This window comes from Grammomys surdaster, unplaced genomic scaffold, assembly GCF_004785775.1.
Source record: "Grammomys surdaster isolate TR1022 unplaced genomic scaffold, NIH_TR_1.0 325, whole genome shotgun sequence".
NCBI classification, from domain to species: Eukaryota; Metazoa; Chordata; class Mammalia; order Rodentia; family Muridae; genus Grammomys; species Grammomys surdaster.
In genome coordinates, this window is record NW_021604744.1 from 1,639,941 (window position 1) to 1,658,956 (window position 19,016).

At 45.5% G+C, this 19,016-nt stretch overlaps 1 protein-coding gene across 6 annotated transcripts in view; it reads right to left on the reverse strand.

Moving 5' to 3' along the window:
• The window catches only part of Srpk2 (SRSF protein kinase 2), a 192,191-nt gene that overhangs the window by 5,711 nt on the left and 167,464 nt on the right, over nucleotides 1-19,016 (reverse strand). For 5 of the 6 annotated variants that reach the window (XM_028778144.1, XM_028778142.1, XM_028778143.1 and 2 more), the window contains 5 exons: nucleotides 18,423-18,893; nucleotides 11,547-11,647; nucleotides 11,343-11,450; nucleotides 6,208-6,277; nucleotides 5,399-5,491 (listed from right to left, as the gene is read on the reverse strand). In XM_028778144.1, coding sequence (XP_028633977.1) covers nucleotides 5,399-5,491; nucleotides 6,208-6,277; nucleotides 11,343-11,450; nucleotides 11,547-11,647; nucleotides 18,423-18,893 — 843 coding nt within the window. Of the gene's footprint in view, nucleotides 1-4,915; nucleotides 5,009-5,398; nucleotides 5,492-6,207; nucleotides 6,278-11,342; nucleotides 11,451-11,546; nucleotides 11,648-18,422; nucleotides 18,894-19,016 lie in introns of all 6 variants that reach the window. The other variant, XM_028778147.1, reaches the window with a different exon arrangement.

Here is a 19,016-nt window from a genome sequence, read left to right on the forward strand (position 1 = left end):
TTCGCCCCTTTGTACACACAGAAACTGGTTCCAGGACTCCACCTTCACCAACAATCCGAGGATACTCAAATATCCAAAATAATCTAGCATAGCATTTGTATATGACCTGTGCATACTGCATATACCACACACCCATATTGCTGTACTGGTTTTCCCTGTTCCTTTTTTTTTGAGACACGGGTTCTCACTGTGTATCCCAGACTAGCCTGGATCTCGAAATGTATTTGCTTCCATATCCTGGGACTACAGGTCTCCACTAGCACACAGGACCAACCCCTCCAGACTATGCAAGCACCACAGAAACAGTTATATTCTAAAACAGTGTAAGTTTTTATAAATGCATTTGTGTACTGATGCTGACTAAATTCTTGGATGTGGAACAAGAAAAACTAAAAGATTTACCAAGTTACCTTCTGTGGAAAGGTACACAGTGGGGATGGGGGAGGAGGGACTGGTGAGCTGCACAGCCCAAGTCTAAAAGCTAAAACCCTGGAGACGGGCATGATACAAAAGGACATTACATAATGGACCTCCTATGATGACTGACATTCAAAGCTAGATGTCCTGAAATTACCTCGAGTCCATGCATAGTTACATGTCCTTGAAATAGAAATGAGATTCACATTTAAACTTATGTCTAATCCTCAAGATAGTTCATCATGTCAATGTAAATATTCCAAAATCTGAGGAAATCAGAAAATGGAAACTTCTGTCTCAAGAATTTTGGACAAGGGTATATTCTACTTGTCTGATGGAAATTACTTCAAATTTATAGTAACTGAGTACCAAACTCCTCAAAACTTAAAATAAGAGCTAGAAAACTTCAGCAGTTAAGAGCACTCCTTGCTCTTAAAGGGGATGCAGGCTCAGTTCCCAGTATCTACCTGGCAGTTGAGAATCATCTACAACTCCACTTTCAGGAGACTGGATTCCCTTTTCTGACCTCTGCAGGCATCAGGCACACATAAATACATGTAGGCAAACCATTCACAGAAAAACGATCTTAAACAACAAGAAAAGCCACCTACAACACGAACGCAGACTATGGTGACTGCTGTTTTCTGCTGCAGGCCTCTGCTCCTGTGAAGGCAATGTCCTGTGTACTTAACTTGTACTGCCTCAGTGGCCTTTGTCATTGTTCTGTGGCAGGACCCTGTGAGCCAGAGGAAAGTGCTAGAGTAGGCATGCTCAAACTGCTCTGGGCTTTTTTCCTTTCTTTTCTCTTTCATTGTTTCGGAGACAACCTACACTCAAAGCTTCAAGGGAGGTCCATGTCCATCTTTCCAAGAGATTCCCCCAGAGGAAACCCCTTATGCTCCTGAAGCTCTGTGAGACCCACAGTTTATGCGGCTGTAACACTGAAGTGATGTGAAAATCTTGAGTCTTTTAAAATGTGAAACCCATACATTGAGCAGAACAGGGCCAGCATGTTGTCTGTGAGCAGATCCTATACCAACAGGGCTGCCCCAATCCTCCCAACAGCCACAGGATCAGCAAATCCTGGAGGTTAGGTTTAAAATAACCTCACTCTCAGCTCCAATATTTAAATTCAAAATATAGAGTACAAAGTGGATTAGGATCACACTTAATTCTGAGGCCAGCTGAGATATGTACAAGACCCTGTGGTGGTGTCAGCATGGAGGTATAGTATTTTTTTAAAACTCACTTCCTATGATCCCACACTCCATTTGCAAGCCCTCCTCACTATCTCACCTCACCTCAGAGGATTAGTGCACTGGCCCTCACATCAGGAGTCTACATTGTCTCATGAAACTTCTTTACTGCACTCTGACAGTTTCAATTGAATTTCATTAAATATTTAAAGTTTTTAAATTAACATCTGTCCTATGTGTATGAGCCATTTGTTTGCATGCATAATTGTGTACCATATGTGTGCCTTGAGCTCATGGAGACCAGATGAGGGAGTTGAATCCCCTGGAACTTCAATTCCAGTTGTGAGCCACCATCTACATGTTAGGGATTAAACAGAGGCCCTCTGCAAGAGCACCAAGTACTCTTCATTGCTGGGCCACCCTTCCAGTCTCTACTACATCTGTACATACCTGTTTTATGTATGTGTGTAGAAACACGTGTACCATCACATGGAAGTCAGAAAACTGTACTAGAGTAGTTCTCCTTTTACCTGGCTCCTGGGAGTCAAACTCAGGTCATCAGGCTTGGTGACAGGTATTATACCTGCTGACCAATCTTGTAGGCTCTGAATTTAATGAAGTCTTAGGAGCTAAGTTGTATAGCTGGTCTTTGCTGCTTTGTGTGTTCTTCTCTTTTCTACCCTTCACACCCCCCTGTTTTACCCCTTATCACTAGATATAAGAGAGAGAAGGAGAAAGGGAAGAGAGGAGACGGAGAAGTAGGGAGAGGGGGAAGAGGTGGGGGGAGAAGAGGGAAAGAGAGGGATAGATATTGATTTATTGATTCTTGAATCTAATTTCTTTCCTTTTGTTTCTTCTTTGAGCACAAACCACAGTCATCTCCCCTGAATGACCAACAACCACCTCAAATGGGCCTTAGCATTTATGTACCCTCTAAAAATTTCCTACAGTTCCAAATGTCACACAATCTAGAAGCTCTTTGGAGCAGGAAAAACCACGCCTGTTCTAGAGCACAAGGGGAATCCTGGTCAGCTGCTGTGGAGAGCCCAAAGCTGCCCCACAACCCTTACCTGGGAGAAAATGAAAGCACAGACTCACAGTATTTTTGTGTTTTTAAAGAAACCAAAATTCTACAACTGTCACTACAAAGTCAGATTTACGTATGTGTACATAGCCAGATGTATCCCAATGAACTTGATGTCCCATGTGGGAACAAGTTTAGGTAACCTATCCCCTCTCAGGCATCAATGTTTGATACAATAAATTCAGCAAAACTCTGGCTACATATGCTTTTAAGTCCTAAAGCAGGAGTGCTAAAGATGGCTGTAGACACAGGCCTGCTAACGTCCAAGGAGAAGCCATGTGAGCGTGCCCACAGTGAAAAGCTCTGCAGGACAACGACATCTCCAAAGCGTCCACCCAAGCACCTCATCTGCCAACTGTCCGACAAGGTACGTTCTTCTAACTGGGTAAGAAGAGGTGCCACTGCTGCTATTGGTTCTGGGACAGCATTCAACAGAAATCAACTTAATGGCTTACAGCTCCATGCCAGCTGAAAGCCACAGGGAGCCTAAGGGCACAGCTGGGCATGTGACGAGTGCCCGAGATCCAGCACTTGGAAGGCTGGGGCTGGAGGATCAGGAGATCAAGACCTTGTCTCAAAAGGAAAGAATGGGCTGGAGAGATGATTTTGCAGCAGCCAAGAGCACTGGCTGCTCTTCCAAAGGATCCAGGTTCAATTTTTAATACACACATCGTAGCTAAAAAACATCTATAACTCCAATCCCAGGGTATACAATGCCTTCTTCTGTAGATCCCAAGTGTACACCTGTACAGACTGCAGGCAAAACACTCATACACATAAAGTACTGAGTGTGGGGGTGAGGGGGATGGAGGGAGGGAGATTGCAGAGGGAGGCTTAGCAGGTAAAGAGGCTTGCCACAAAGCCTAATAATGACATGAATTTGGTCCCCAGGAATCACATGGCATGAAGAGAGAAACAACTCTTGAAAAGGTGTCCTCTGACGTCCACATATCACCATGTCACCTATGGCCCAGGAAGTAACAAGTAATAAAGTGTAATTTAGAACGGAAGATGAGGCGAGGAAGGAAGGAAGGGGGTTAAAATAAAATAACCTGGACTGCACTCTATATCCTACTCAAGCTCTGTGTGTGTGTGTGTGGTGTTCATGTGCGCAGAGGACAATTGAGGGTGTTTACTCCTTAGGAACCATTTGGTCTTTGGAGTCCAATCTCCCACTGGGGCCTGGAGCTCAACATGGCTGGAGGCTGGCTGACTAGAGAGCCCCAGAGTTCCAGTGTTTTATGTTCCCAGCTCCAGGACAACAAGTGCATGCACCAATCCAGCCTTTATGGAAGAACTGGGACTGAGCCCAGCCTTCAAGCTTATACAGCACCAGCTTTACCAGCCAATTCTACTCCAGGGCCTTGAGCAAACTTTAACGGAGGATGTAAACACAACTGATCTAAGCTGGTAAAAGCAGGCTCCCAAGACAACAGCATCTGAGAAGGGTTTTGTTGTCATCAGCAGGATCTCACACAGCCCATGTTAACCTCTAATGTTCAATGTAGCTGAGGATGACCCTGAGTTCCCAAACCCCCTTCTCCCAGGTTTTTCTGAGGAGTCATTCTTTAGAGTGAGGGGAGAGACACACTGTTGGAGGTATGTTTAAGGACTGGTACAACCTGTGAACTACAGAATGACATTAAAGTCAGCCACACACGGGGCAATCTACATAACCCAAAGTACATGGCCACAGCATTTCACAGGCCTACACAATGCCAAGAGCTCAGACACACTCGAGAAAATGACCATGGCCATTTATGAAACGCATGTCTCTTTAACGACTAAGACAAAGACAAGTCTAGCTTTGTTAGTTTATAATCTAGGCTGGCCTTGGACTCTTGACTCCCCAGTCTCAGGCTCTGAGTACTGGGATTACAGGGGTGAGTCATCATATCCAGCTGAATCTAGTTATTTTTCAAAACTCCCTTGAAGTCCTTTCTACAAATCTGTGAATATACTCAAGGTTCTTGGAGTGTAGTTAAAAGGCAGTTGTTTGAGAAACGATTGCTGGAAGCCTGCTTTTTTTAAAAATAAATAAATAAAAGTTTCACTCTATAGATACCAAAGTTCCTGATGATTTTCTGAGTACCTTCTTCTTCAGCAGAATTCCCCAGCTGAAAAGTCTTGATCTTTTCCACTGCTCAAATATGAATGCACAATTTCTCCTTTTGGGAGAAGATCATGCTGAAAATTAGTGTTGCATAAGTACCGTTACCTTTTCTGGTGAAAAACTCCTTGGAATATTTCCCCAACATAGCGTATTTTCGAGGGACTTTCCCCAGCAGTTCAATGATCAATGCTATGTGATCTGCATTGGGAAACATTGCCAGCAAAACAGAAACACATGACAGTTTAATCAGTACACTGCATGCAGACATGGTTACTGCCCGCACAGACAGAAACGGAGTGCGACCCAAATGGCTTTTGTCCAACTGATTCAGAACTCAGAGCTAAGGGCACCCAGCTGTCCCCGGGCACCAAGAAGGGACCAGTGTACAGAGTGAGCACATCACAGCCCAGACTCAGTCTTCAGTCAGCATTTACACCAGCACAGATATTCTGCTCGGCTGCTTTTGGAATTTAGAAGAACTGCTCTGGTCGCTGCTGCTGCTGCTGCTGCTGCTGCTGCTGCTGCTGCTGCTGCAGCTGTTCCATTTCTGTCTGCATCATGGCACATTTCAAAGAGAAGAGGTACTACCTCTGCGATTGAAGAATTCCCGAGAATATTTTCCAGACAGAGCAAAGTGCCTCGGGATACTGCCTAGCAGCTCTATGATGTGGGCTATGTGGTCTACAAGGAGAGAGCAGAGGGGACATGGGGGGGGGGCGGAGGGGACATGGGAGGGGGGAGCACAGGGGACATGGGGGGAGGGGGGAGCACAGGGGACATGGGAGGGGGAGGGGGGAGGGGAGCAGAGGGGACATGGGAGGGGGGAGGGGAGGAGGGGAGGAGGAAGGGAGAGGGAAATTAGTAAAACTCAGAAATCGATTCAAATCAACAACGTCTGCAGCACATCCATGCAGAGGTCTGTGGGGCTGTCAGGCTTCAGACACCAACTGGAGCACCAACTGGAGCACCAAAAGTGGCTGACACCAGTGCACCCCAGGCCACCCCAGCATTGCAAGCAAGAAAGCATGGAGATGGTCAGGTTTACAGAAGGAATTCAAGCCTGAATTCCCTGGTTTTCAACTGAGCTACCAAACATGACAGCAAAATGGGCAGCAGAGCTGTGGACAAAGAAACTACAGAGAGGCCCTGGGGCCTCAGGAGTCAGTCCTCACCCACCAGCTCGGTTCCTCCCACCAGGAGGCCAGCAAAGCCATGTCAGGTGGGTACTGCCCAGTCACTGGCACTGAGGGGGCTTCAAACTCAAAGGAAAAGCATATGAATTTGGTGTTTGAAAACCAAAGCATGGCTGTTTCAGTAAAAAAATACAAATGGAACTCTCTAGAAGTTCTGGAGGAGCAGACTCACATCAAGGGACTCAGCAGGCAGCCAGCACTCACCTTCATCTCTGGAGTAGTCTTCCCCAGAATGTGGTTCGAACAAGTAGTCTCCTGTGGCCAGCTCAAAAGCCTAGGATACAACAGACGACATGCTGAGCACTCCAGAGATGGCTCAAGAGCCAGCAGCTCTGTCTACAGAGGAAGCCTAGATCTGCAGAGGACTAAAAGCAAACCAAAGTGCGTCCCAGGACAGTTCAACCTCTAGCTTTCCTTTCTTCCCAAGAAGTCCACAGAAGCTGCAGGGGTATCTTTATGTCATCTAATGGGAGAGGGAAGCTCTGGCTCTCTGCACACTGCACAAGTAGAACAAAGCTAGCGGAGAGCCAGCTGTAGCTCTGGTGGCTGCATACTGCAGTGTCTGCCAGAGCACAATAAGGTAGGTTTAGGACTCAAGCAGGCCTGTGTGCATCCGAGGCCCCACAGAGCAGGCGCTGCGCTGCCTTCCCCACACACGGAGGAAAAGGGTCCAGCCTGTTGCTCTAGTTCGTCATCATTTCATTCTCCTCTAACCAATCAGAGGAACACCTAGAAACAAGAGGCCCTTCCCTTCCACCACATGCAGCAAAGCACACTGCAGGCCCTCTTCAGACAGCAGGGAGCACCACCACCCATGCTGCCACCCACTCCCCGCCCCACCCCAGTAATTCAGCGTGGAGGGAGGCCCACTCAGTTTCACTCCCCAAACTTCCTTTGCTCAGCACCCATTTTGTAAGATGTACAAAGACAGTAATCATCAACTTATGTCTTTTAAAGGTTAACTCCCATTTCTAGTTTCCCCCATACTTCATGCTGCCATGGTAAAGCTCTCCCTGCTTGTTGGCATTTGTAACTAAGTGGCCATGCCAACAACACCTCTCCTTCCTGTGAGATGGTTTTTCCCATTCCTGCTGAGCGCTGTTCCAACACTAGACCTCCTCTTTCTTCCTTGGAATGGCCAGGCAGAATGTGAACGCGCTCCTTGAGAGGCCTTTACTGGGTGGTAGCTGTCTTTAACTAACAGGGCAGTCATATCCTTGATTTTTAAAGACATGATTGGTGATTATTACTGATTGAGGAGTAGAAAAACAAGATAGCAAAACTGTCATCAGCTGCCTGTGTGATGAGTATAAACTCCAGACCCTATTCTGAAGCAGCCTTGGCTCTAACAGGGCACAGCAATGTCATCTCCGTAGAAGACAGCCTGGCAGCCCAGCACCACAGCTGCAGCCAGCCAGCCTAGCTTGGGGCTCTTCCCTAGCCACCCAAGTACCATCTAATACCCAATTAACATTTAACAATCATGGCGGCCGGGCCAATCTCTCATCATGGAAAGACAAATGTGGCTCCAATTCCAAGTGGATAAGAATGTTTTGTGTCTGTAAAACAATTCAATAATCTGCAAGCCAGGAGGCAAATCTGGAGGCCCTGACAGGACGAAAGAGAAGCTGGGAGCACCTGTGACCTGGTTCCAAGGACATCCTGGCTGCCTGCTCGTCTCTCGTTAGTTCATCCTTTCCATTACAGACACGGTTCACTGCTCTGCACTAACGTCATCAGACACGTGCTCTTTAAAAGGTAAGTATTTTGAACAGCATTTGGGCTTGCAATGCAGTGCTTAAAGAAGGCTAGGAAATTAATTTTAAAGAAAGAGAGGGGGGAGGGGAGGGGCTGGAGAGACGCTAAGCAGTTAAGAGCACTGGCTGCTCTAAAGGACCAGGGTTCAGGTTCCAGCACCCATGTAGTGGGTTCACAACCATCTGTAGTTCCAGTTCCACGAGTTGATACCATTTTCTGGCCTCCATGGAATCTGCGTCCATGTGGTACACAGATATTCATGCAGGCAAAGCATCCATATATATAAAATAAAAATAAATCTTTTGTAAAAAAAATAAGAAGAGGAGGGAAACAAAAGAGCGAGAGTTAGTAGCAGCAGAGGGCAGGAGAACGCCCTCTGGACAGTGACGGGACTCCTCATTACGACCAACAGCAGGGCAAACACACAGGACAATGAAAACACTGGCAGTTTGTGGGTGGGGGTGGGGTGGGGTGGGCGTGTCATAGAGTATTATAAGGTTAGCAGCTGTGGGAACAGGAAACATTATTGCCTTCTACTTACTAAGCTGTTCCCTAAAGTAAGTTGAATTACTAATACTCACTATTTGACAACTTTGGAGTCTTCCTTCTGTTCTGGTCTAGTCCCTTTTGAGGGGCTTTCCCCTACTGAGCAAGCAGGAGCCTCTTTCTCTCTGCCTCACCCAGGTCATGATGTGTAGTGCTGAAATCCTGAATTCGTAGGGAAGTGTGTCAGAATTCAGTTTGTTTTTTATTCTGATCATGGTCAGGACTCACCATGGACACATAAGAGCTCACCCATTTGTACAAGAGCACATGAATACAAAGAGGTAACACCTCAGCACTGGAGCTGTGTGTCAATCTGCACTACACATTTACAGTAGAAGACCCCCAAAGCTGTGAACTGGCCCTTCCTCACTCGGTCATACCTCTCCCACTACAAAGGCCAACCCTCCTCCTGGCAGCAGCTGGGGTCCCATCACCACCCACACCCTCTTCTCCAGTGCAGCCTCTGTTAGAGACATTCCAGATGTAAAACTGGACGGGTGATGAATTCTACAATAACAATCCATGACCTTATCCAGGCTGGGCATTATGAGCACAAATTTAACCTCGGGGTAAAAAGGGTAGGCAAATATGACTTCTCTATGGCTTGTTCTCTAAGTAAAGCAAGTAAGCTCTCAGTCACAACCTTGCAGGTAAGGAACAAAGACTTGTTACTTTGAAAAATACCCGTCCATGGCCACTTGACTGACAGACAGCGCTAAGCAGCCCTAGGAGCACTGCCTAGGAGCACTGCCGTCACCAGAAGCACTCCTGGAAAGGGGAGGCAAATGAGACAGAAGCAACATCTCCTTGATGTCTTATGCCGCCTACAGTAAGCCCATGGTGAAAGGACAGAGCACAGGGAGGGACAAGACCCACAGGAGGCGGGACAGCCAGCCTGGTGACAGCAGGTGACAGCAGCAGCAGCACCGCCATTCCACACGCCTGTGCTGCTGAATGACTTCTCCGGTTTACATCACCAAAATTAAAAGTGTGACATTTCAGGGTTCAAGGAGTTCTCAGAGCCTGATCCATGGCGGCCTTGGCACATGGCCTTCAGTATTGCTGAGGATAGACAGAAACTGGCTTTGCCACTACCTGAAATGGAGTAACTGTACGAATACACACACACACACACACACACATACACACACACACACACACACAGAGGGTCATCTGCTCTCCTCTCCTTCTGCCTCCTGTGGTTTTAGCTTCCGCTTCCCTTTATCCTCGAATTGAAAAACAAAAAACCTGTCCTTACAGTGTCCTCAAAATTCAAAGTAACTGTCCCAGGGACCGTCTTTTAGCCACTAAGAACTGGATTTTTGGTTCTCATTGAAAAACAAAAGTTTTTAAGAATTTTAAAATTATTTTCTAGAATTATCAGGACAGGAGTTCAGGAACCCACCATATTTCCTCTCTGGCTGCATCAAACATCTCAGGTGACAACTTAAGGAGGAAAGCAGCTGGGTTTTCCATGCCCTCCAGTGTTATCTGCTTAGCACAGTGCTTTCACACTTGCTGCTCTCACAGAGGACCTAGGTTCATGGCCTAGCATAAACAGGGCAGTTTAATGTAACACCAGGCCCAAGGAACCAGATACTCTTCTTCTGACCTCCACAGACACCAGGCATGCACAACGCATACATACATGCAGGCAAAACAACTCACAAACACTATAAAAAAATTTAAATGCTTAAAATACTTTTATATTACAACTAACACTCACAACATACAGAAGACTGAAAACAATTGCTAATTGAGTTGAACAGGTAGCCACCATATTTATTCTGCCTTCTCTCTCCCATCCCCTCCACTAACCCCTACCCCTCCATTACTAGGCCTTGAATAGAAGCCCTTTCATTTAGATATCCAAAGAAAAATTCTATAAAAATTAATACAAGATCTGAGGATATGATTCAATTGGAAAAACAGTTGCCTTGTGAATCTCTGAGTTCTACCCTAGAACTACAAGAAAATAAAGTAGGGTAAATATGGCAGCAGCAGAAGCTACACACGTCACCGTTTCCATCAAAGAACAACAAACATCCCACTGAGAAGAAGGTGCTAAGCTGGCTGGGATGCATGGTGAAGACACACTGGTTCTGGCTCCTGAGTGTGGGGCTACTTGTGCTTATCAATTGACAGTTTAGAAAAGATGACAAGAAGATGCACAAAGCCTGGTGTAGTGGCCATGCCTGTAATCTCAGCACTCAGGAGGCTGTTTTAAGAGCAGCTTGGGCTACATTTCAAAAAAGAAAAAGAAAGACGTTGGGCTGAGAAATGGCTCAGTTGATAACGTGTGTGCTATGGAAGCCCATGAGTGTGATCTCCAGAACTCATATAAGAAGGCAGGGTATGGCAGCACTCTTGCAGAACCAGCTCTGGAAAGGCAGATATCAAACAAGCCCTGGGCTCACTCACTAGCAAGCCTAACCTAATCAGGAGCTTTCATGAAAACACGTAAGAGTGAGCTCTGTCCTTTACATCCATGTGAATATATGTGTACATGTGCCTGCACACACATGTACACAAGATGCGTGGTGAGTCTAGAAAGACAAAACCTGAGACTGCCCAAGCCAAAAGGATGTCCCTCCTGCAGTCAGGAAAGTGCCACTTACATTCCTAGAAAAACAGACTCCAACCAAGGAAGTGTGTGTCACCACTACCGTCTGAGGAGTGCTGGCACAGCCAGAAAAGAAGCCAAGATACTGCATCTGCGTTAGATGAAGGCAACTATGCATCATAGACAGAAAAATCTCTTCTTGGTAGAAGGAGAATAGAGAGCCTGCATCTGTAGAGGCCATGTGCCAGTGGTGCAAACTTACAAGTACCGTCAACCTCTCCTGGGAGAAGGCATCTGATTCTACCCCATGATGTGACAAGGAGCCTGAACCACCAGAGAATTCTCCGAATGCTTAACCACCCAGGCACCGTTTCTATCTTCTCACCCATGATCTCCAACAAGACTCCACCCAATCAAGAGCATTAAGGAGAAGCCAGTTTCTAGAGAAGAAAGTGGCAAAGGCCATTCTTACCATGCATGCTGTACTCCAAATGTCTGCAGGTGTACTGTAGCCTGCTCCTATCAAAACCTCTATGGACCTATACTGACGTGTCTGGATATCCTCTGTGAAATGTTTATGCTGGAAAGAAACAGATGTGATAAATACTTTAAAAAAAAAAAAGGCATCTTCTCACATAAAATCACAATTAAAATGTAAAAAGAAAACTCTACTTACCACCCAACAAGCATTTCCCAGGTCAGCAATTTTTACTCTAATTTTATCTGCATTCCGTGGATCCAAAGGGTTCACCAACAGGTCAGCTGCCCGAGTTTTTGCTGCCATGAGCAAACAGCAAAAGAGTTAGCACTGGGAACAAGAGGTGTGCATGTGTGAGCATAATGTTTGCCAGGTGGAATAGAACCCTGCAACTGGGACCATTCCTCCTGGCTTGTATTCAACTCACTGGTGAAAGCCACAGAAAGATAAGCACAGGTGACCTATCACTTTTAAGCAGCTCGCCCAGTGCCATCTGAGCATAAGCAGCCCCTTAAGGAGGACATCACCCCTATTCCAGCTTCCTTAGCTAAGTGAGCACTCAGACATCAAGTGTCACATGACAACTGATTAGCAAACTAAATTATAGGCAGAGGCTAACCTTTTATGACTTAGTTTTGAACAAGGGAGATGTCAAACTAGTGTTCTCCTGAGTTGAAGTGAACCATGAAGACAGGCTTTAGGGCAACTCATTAGTTCAGATGGCTCACCTGTGGGATGACCCTGAAGCAGTCTCTATAGCAGGTCCAGGCCTGGGGTTTCCAGCTTGAGGAAAAGTTCTCAGTTAAGCCCTAACTCAATTGTAACTACACTCATCTTCACATTCAATCTGAGCCCTACACACTTACAGTTTGGGTCATACTGAAGTGGAATTTACAGACTAAACAGAAAATCCAGCTCAGTGTACAACATTAATGCCCTTGTTGGGGATCCTTTTGTTCATGCCAAGTTGCTGCTTAAGAGCACTAAGCTCGTTCAGGGTGTACTGAAATTGAGGAGCCATAGTGTTGGTAGATTTCATATAGGAAGTAAGGCCAGCTTTGCTAACAGCAGTGGGGACTACAGGAGGGCTAACAGGACCTAAGCCATCTGAGGAATCCTGGGGTGGGCTCCGAAATCACCAGTTTGCTGAGTCCACATTTGACCTCTCCAGGCTTTCTCTCAGCTTACGGATCAACTTGGGCCAGACAGCCACACAGAGGTAAAACAGAATCTGCTTGTGCAGTATCTTTCTTTCTCAACGTGATCCGGATCAGGGTGAGGGGAGAAACAAGAAAAAAAGCCCACGTGAACACAGATATACTCACACACACCTGCTACACAATCATTCTAAGTGTGCCTGAAACAAGGCTGCCTCCTTAGATTAAGTCACTCCCATGGCGACCTGTCATAGCAACAAATGATCTACTGGCAATCTTTCCCTTCCAGAATGAAAATGGCGCCAGAAACGTGTCCCTGTTTCCACTGGAGCATGTGTAGGAATTTCAGGTCTCAAGAATCTCAGGTTTGGGTAAACTCAAGAATTAACTGCCCCAGGACACATCCTGGGAGAAGCATATTCCAGAGACTAAGAGGGGTCCAAGATAAGAGTTTAACAAGGGGATGAGCCCTTAACACAGTGCACCTGGGTAAACAGAAGCCACTTAAGCTAACCTTCTTTGTTGTAAAAGGTGCAAATTTGAGTTACTTAGAAATCCTCTATAGTTATTGTTTTAAAAGTAATTAATTGTCCTTGTGAATTCTGTGAAATGCCCTTAGTGTTAATCAGGGGTTCTTCTTGCATGCATTCGAGGGAACTCTAGTGCTCTGGTTTTTATCAATTTATCAATAAACCTCATGTTATTGCAGCAAATCCCGTCAGTGATTGTTTCTGGGGGAGCGCATCCCCTGGCTTTAGATCTTTAGGTCCAACACATGAATACAAGTGGCAGGAAGCGCTGGAACACCCTAAAACACAGACACAAACAGCCTCTCTATCTAGATGAGAGGCAGAGCTAGAGCAGATAATGACAATGCCTGACCCATTCCTTTAACGAATACTTTCCAAACCTCTTCAATGTGCCACTTTGGTGACATTAAGTCAATAAAAAGAAACACTCAAATTAGGAAACTCATGTCATGCACTGGCTGACAACATAGACAATAAGAGCTGGGTGTGGGGGTGCGCACCTTTAATCCCAGCACTAGGGAGGCAGAGGCAGGCAGATAGGAGTTTGAGGCTGGCTAGGACTATGCAGAGAAACTCTATCTTGAAAAACTAAAAAATACTGTAAGTACACGAGCAATGCATGTAACATGTCAGAAAACTAGATATGCCTCAAAGAAATCAAAACTAAGAAGAGAGTTAGCTATGAATGCAATATTGAAAATCTGCTTTTCTCTTTTCACATTTATTTATGTGCTGTGGAGGGAGGGGCATAGCACTTACTTACTTGGAGATCACACAAACCTCTGTGTGTTCTGGGGACTTCAGGTTTGGAGGCAAGTGACTTTACCTAATGAGCCCCATCTTGCCAACCTGAGAAAAATGCCTGGGAAGGCAGCACTGGATGAAAGGCTGAGACATTCTGGGCAGGAGCTAGGTACTGCATAGAGTGCTATCCACAGTCAAGCATACAACTTGTAACACTTGAAAAGACCCAGCAGCCAGAGCAGTACAGGGCATCGGCATGCTGTTAGGAAGCAGGCAGGAGAGCTGAGCATCAAAGGAGGGACACTCAGAGTTTCCTGCTATGTGGGAAACAAAAGCTAGTTACATCATTCGGGGAGCAGGGAGAGGATAACAGGTATGTATAAAAGGATACATATGTAAGGCTCGAGACCTAAAATACAAGTTCCACACAGTGGCAGTCTAACAAGGACAGACTGAGAGGACTGTAAAGTAAGGGCTCCACATGGACCAAGCAGGCACACTTAACAAGACCATTCTGCTCTATGACATCTTCTGATGTCATGAGACAAGATACATCCACGAGCTGCTCTAGCAGCCAGTGACCTAAGACAAATCCCATCTCATCCTTCAAAGGCCATCAAATGACTCCAGAGTCTACATCTTGCCACCTGGCATCTAAGTTCTTCAAATAACATAATTTGCCGCAGCCTGTCTTCTACTGTTCTCTATAATAGCAAAGACAACACAAAGCTTGCTTCCTGGGGGGGTTGGGGGGGTGGGGGGTACACTGCTCTATCATACCCTGGATCAGAGAAAATAAAAGACAATTTTCAAACTAAAGAGAAGAGCTGCGCAAGGACTGAGTAACAAAATCATCTTTAGTTCATTCCTCTGATAAATGCTTAAATATTAACACTAAATAAAAGTGGAGGCTATATAGGAATTTATTGCGCTAGACTTTCAAAGTTTTAAAACAGAGGCTTTAATTCATTTCTGTACGTCAGTTGACTGCTCTGTTGCCCGTAGGCAAATGTACCACTGTGGAAAGGACTGCTGGGAGCCATGAAGAGCTATGAAGAAGTAGGAACAAGGGAATTTATCTAATTAGTGTGATTTAAAACTCTAGCAGTGCCGGGCGGTGGTGGCGCACGCCTTTAATCCCAGCACTTGGGAGGCAGAGGCAGGTGGATTTCTGAGTTCGAGGCCAGCCTGGTCTACAGAATGAGTTCCAGGACAGCCAGGGCTACACAGAGAAACCCTGTCTCAAAACAAAACAAAAAACAAAACAAAACAAACCAACCAAACAAACAAACAAACAGAACTCTAGCAGCTGGGCTGGAGAGATGGCTCAGTGGTTAAGAACACTGACTGTTCTTCCAGAGGTCCTGAGTTCAATTCCCAGCAATCACTTGGTGGCTCACAACCATCTGTAATGGGATCTGATGCCTTCTTCTGGTGTGTCTGAAGACAGTGACAGTGTACTCATATAAATAAATAAAGAAATAAATAAATAAATAAATAAATAAATAACCAACCTCTAGCAACAAGCTGGAAGAGTGATTTGGAAGAAGTCAGGATCAGGAAGGTAGCTAGGAACAATACAGAGATAGTAACAGCAAATTTCTGAAGCAATATAGCCAAAAAAGGCCCGTGCCTCATGGCCAGAGCAAGGAGGGGCCTGTTTTGAGAAAGGGCTGGCAAGGGTGGCCTAGATTGCTTTCTGTTGCTGTAATAAAGCACTAACCAAACCAACTTGAAAGAGGAAAGGGGTTAGTTGGCTAACACTTCCACATCATATACCATAACTGAAGGACATCAGGGCAGGTACTCAAGCAGGAATCCAGAGGCAGAAACTCCAGCAAAGACCACAGAGGAATGCTTCTTACAGACTTCCTCCCTATGGTTTATCTAACTGTCTTTCTTGTACAGCCCAGAACCACCTGGCCAGCAGTGGTGCCATCCACAGTGAGACAGATGAGCCTCCTCACCTCAGTTCTTAATTAAGAGCATGTCCACAGCCAGGCCTAGAGGCCGACTTGATGGAAGCAATTCCTCAACTAAGGTGCCTGCTTGCCTGGTGACCTGTTTGTGTCAAGCTGACAGAGGCCACCGTACAGGGTCTATGATGGAAGAGAACGAGTGCAGATGACACTGAAGAGCACTCCTACAATGCTGCTCCCCCACGATAGCTCATGTCACAGCTCACGCCACTTGCTTTTCAGGATTCACTTGCTGATCGATCACACAGGGACTGAACCAGCAATGCCACAGAAGCCAGTGGAAACCATGGGCAGGCACAGACCAGTCACTGGAAGAGTTCACGGGAAGAGTTATAAGACCAAGGTAAGAAGAGAAATCAGAGTAACACACACGGAAGATCCAGAACTTCCTAAAAGGACAACAACAGCAGAACAAGCACGAACCGCAAAGGAAGCCAGAACTACTGGGGGACACAGGAGGGCCCAAGTGTGAGTTGTTGTCCACTTCTGCCAAGACAAAGCAGGCAAGGCAGCCACACAGCATCCTGCCTGCCAATCAACAGGTAAGATCACCTTTCTCTCCGGGCCCAAACATTCTTTACATGAAAATGATGAGTTTTGAATTCAATAATCTTTCTGCACTGGAATTTTAGATTTTGCCTAAGTTAGAACACTTCCTCACTCACTCATTATAATTATAAATTCTCTTTTTTTAAATGAGTACTTCTTTCTGGGTGCTGGGGAGATTGTTCAGTGGTTGAGAGCATCAGCTAGTCTTCAGAGGATCTGGGTTCAATTCCCAGCACCCACATAGCAGCCCCAACTGTCAGGAACTTCAGTTCCAGGGCATCTGACACTCTCATACATGCATACAAAAACACCGATACACATAAATTTTTTTTAAAAAATTTATTTCTCTTCAGGCTTTAACCTGTATCTACCTATCTTGGCTTCCCAGAATAAATGATGTGGTAGGTAGAATAAATCCAAGGACCAGGACCTATGAGCTCTTAGCAAGACTATGCTGAGCTGTCCACCGATCCTGGGCCTCAGACACTGGCAATGTGACACAGCAACAAGTATAGCTGTTGGGAGAGGTTAAACAACCAAGGCACATGTACTGAAACAGTTCACGCCAGGCGGTGGTGGCACACGCCTTTAATCCCAGCACTTGGGAGGCAGAGGCAGGCGGATTTCTGAGCTCGAGGCCAGCCTGGTCTACAGAGTGAGTTCCAGGACAGCCAGAACTACACAGAGAAACCCTGTCTCGAAAAAACAAAACAAAAAAAAACAGTTCACATATAATTTGCATCACTGGTAACACCACCAGATGTGGCCATTACTTCCTTTTAATAAAAAAAGAAATTGAAGTAGATTGAGGTTAAGAAACTGAAGTCCCATGATTATTAAGTTGGAATCCAGTTTTCTATATTTAAAGCTACTGCCTAGGGCTGGAGAGATGGCTCAGCGGTTAAGAGCACTGACTGCTCTTCCAGAGGTCCTGAGTTCAATTCCCAGCAACTATACGGTGGTTCACAACCGTAACCGTAATAGGATCTGATGCCCTCTTCTGGTGTGTCTGAAGACAGCTACAGTGTCCTCACATACATAAAATAAATAAATAAATAAATAATAATAAAAAGCTACTGTCCTAAATTATCACATGAAAAATAATGAAAAGCTATGGTAAAATTTGCTTTATATGTGAAAATCAGCTGCAAAAGAAACAATAAATACAGAGAAGATACAATTCTCTGCCACCTTTTCCCAGAAATGAGTCTCTCTTTTCTTCTGGCCAGACCAAGGGTAAGGCATAAACCAAGCACTGCCAAGTAAGCAATACCAAGACTAAGACAGCTCATTATAGCCGGGAGAGGCTGCAGAGTCTCCTGGCTATTGGTCAGGGTGGCTCAATCAGTTACCGTGTGCTCTGTGGGCATAGGAAGGTTACTGAACTTTTTCATTAAGAGCCAGAATAAAAATCAACTGTGATATTCAATTTCCCTTAAGTTATTCTTCAATTAGCCATATGGCACTTACACCAAAAATATGGGTTTGAAGATAGGGCCTCAGGTAGACAAGAATCTAAGAGCCAATCTATAATCTGTTATTATGCTTTATTAAAAGCAGGGTTCTATAGCCAGGCAGTGGTGGTACACACCTCTAATCCTAGCACTTGGGAGGCCAAGGCAGGCTCTGAGTTCGAGGCCAGCCTGGTCTACAGAGTTAGTTCCAGGATAGCCAGGGCTACACAGAGAAACACTGTCTCAAAAAAACAAAACAAAACAAGGACAACTATCAAATAAAACACAAGTTGTCTCTTGGTATAGCTGAAAGCAGGCAGGTGTTCCCTCGAACAGAAAGAAAACCCAAAACTACTACTACCAGCTAGAAGAGGGCTGTGTCCAGAAAGCTATGAGTCTGGTAATGGTGGAAGGCATTTTAACTATCTGATGTCATTCAATAAATACCCAATAAATGAAGCCCAGGAATAGGATTTCAGAGAGTAAGAGAAAGCCTAGAGGACAAGATATAGTCTAGAGCATTGTGCTTGTTCTTGAATATGCAAGAATTAAAGTGTAAGGGCTGAGGTGCTCTTGTCCTCCAGTCAACTGTTGTCAGTCTGTCCTAGGTGTGACTCTACCCAGAGCAAGCAGACAGAGATACAGAAGGAAGGGCACTTACTTTTTGGCAAGTCCCCAGTACTGGAGGCTGAAACTGTCCTGCTTCTGTCATGGGACGGACTGCTCTCCTCCGGCTCTGTAAGTGGCGATCCCTCTGAAAGCTCAGAACCACAGGCCACAGGTTCTAAGGGCTCAGAAAACAACGGTGTGGGAAACTCGGAGGAACTCTTATGTTGTCCGTTTGGCAATTCACCATTGAATTGTTCATAGGAGCTGCTATAAGTGTAATCACTCTCTGCATTTGGTTCATCCAGGTTATACTCCTCGGGATTTGCACAGTCATCTTCATCATCCTCTTCATCTTCCAGTGGCTGCTCCAGGGAAAACGGGCCATTTTCAATATGGCCATTGGCCTTAGGGGACTCCATCCACGTAGGGTCTATGTTTGCAAGTTCCTGTTCAACATCATCTTCATCCTTCTCAGTGTTTTCCTTCTCTGCATCTTCTTTCTCTTCCTGGTCTTCAACTTGACCTTAAAGAAGATGGGTTAAGATTTTGAGTCATGCCTCTGGTTGCACAACAGTACTAGTCAGGCCTCCCACCAAGAGATCCTCTTCCTTATATTTTTTTAGTTTTGGTTTTTCAAGACAGGGTT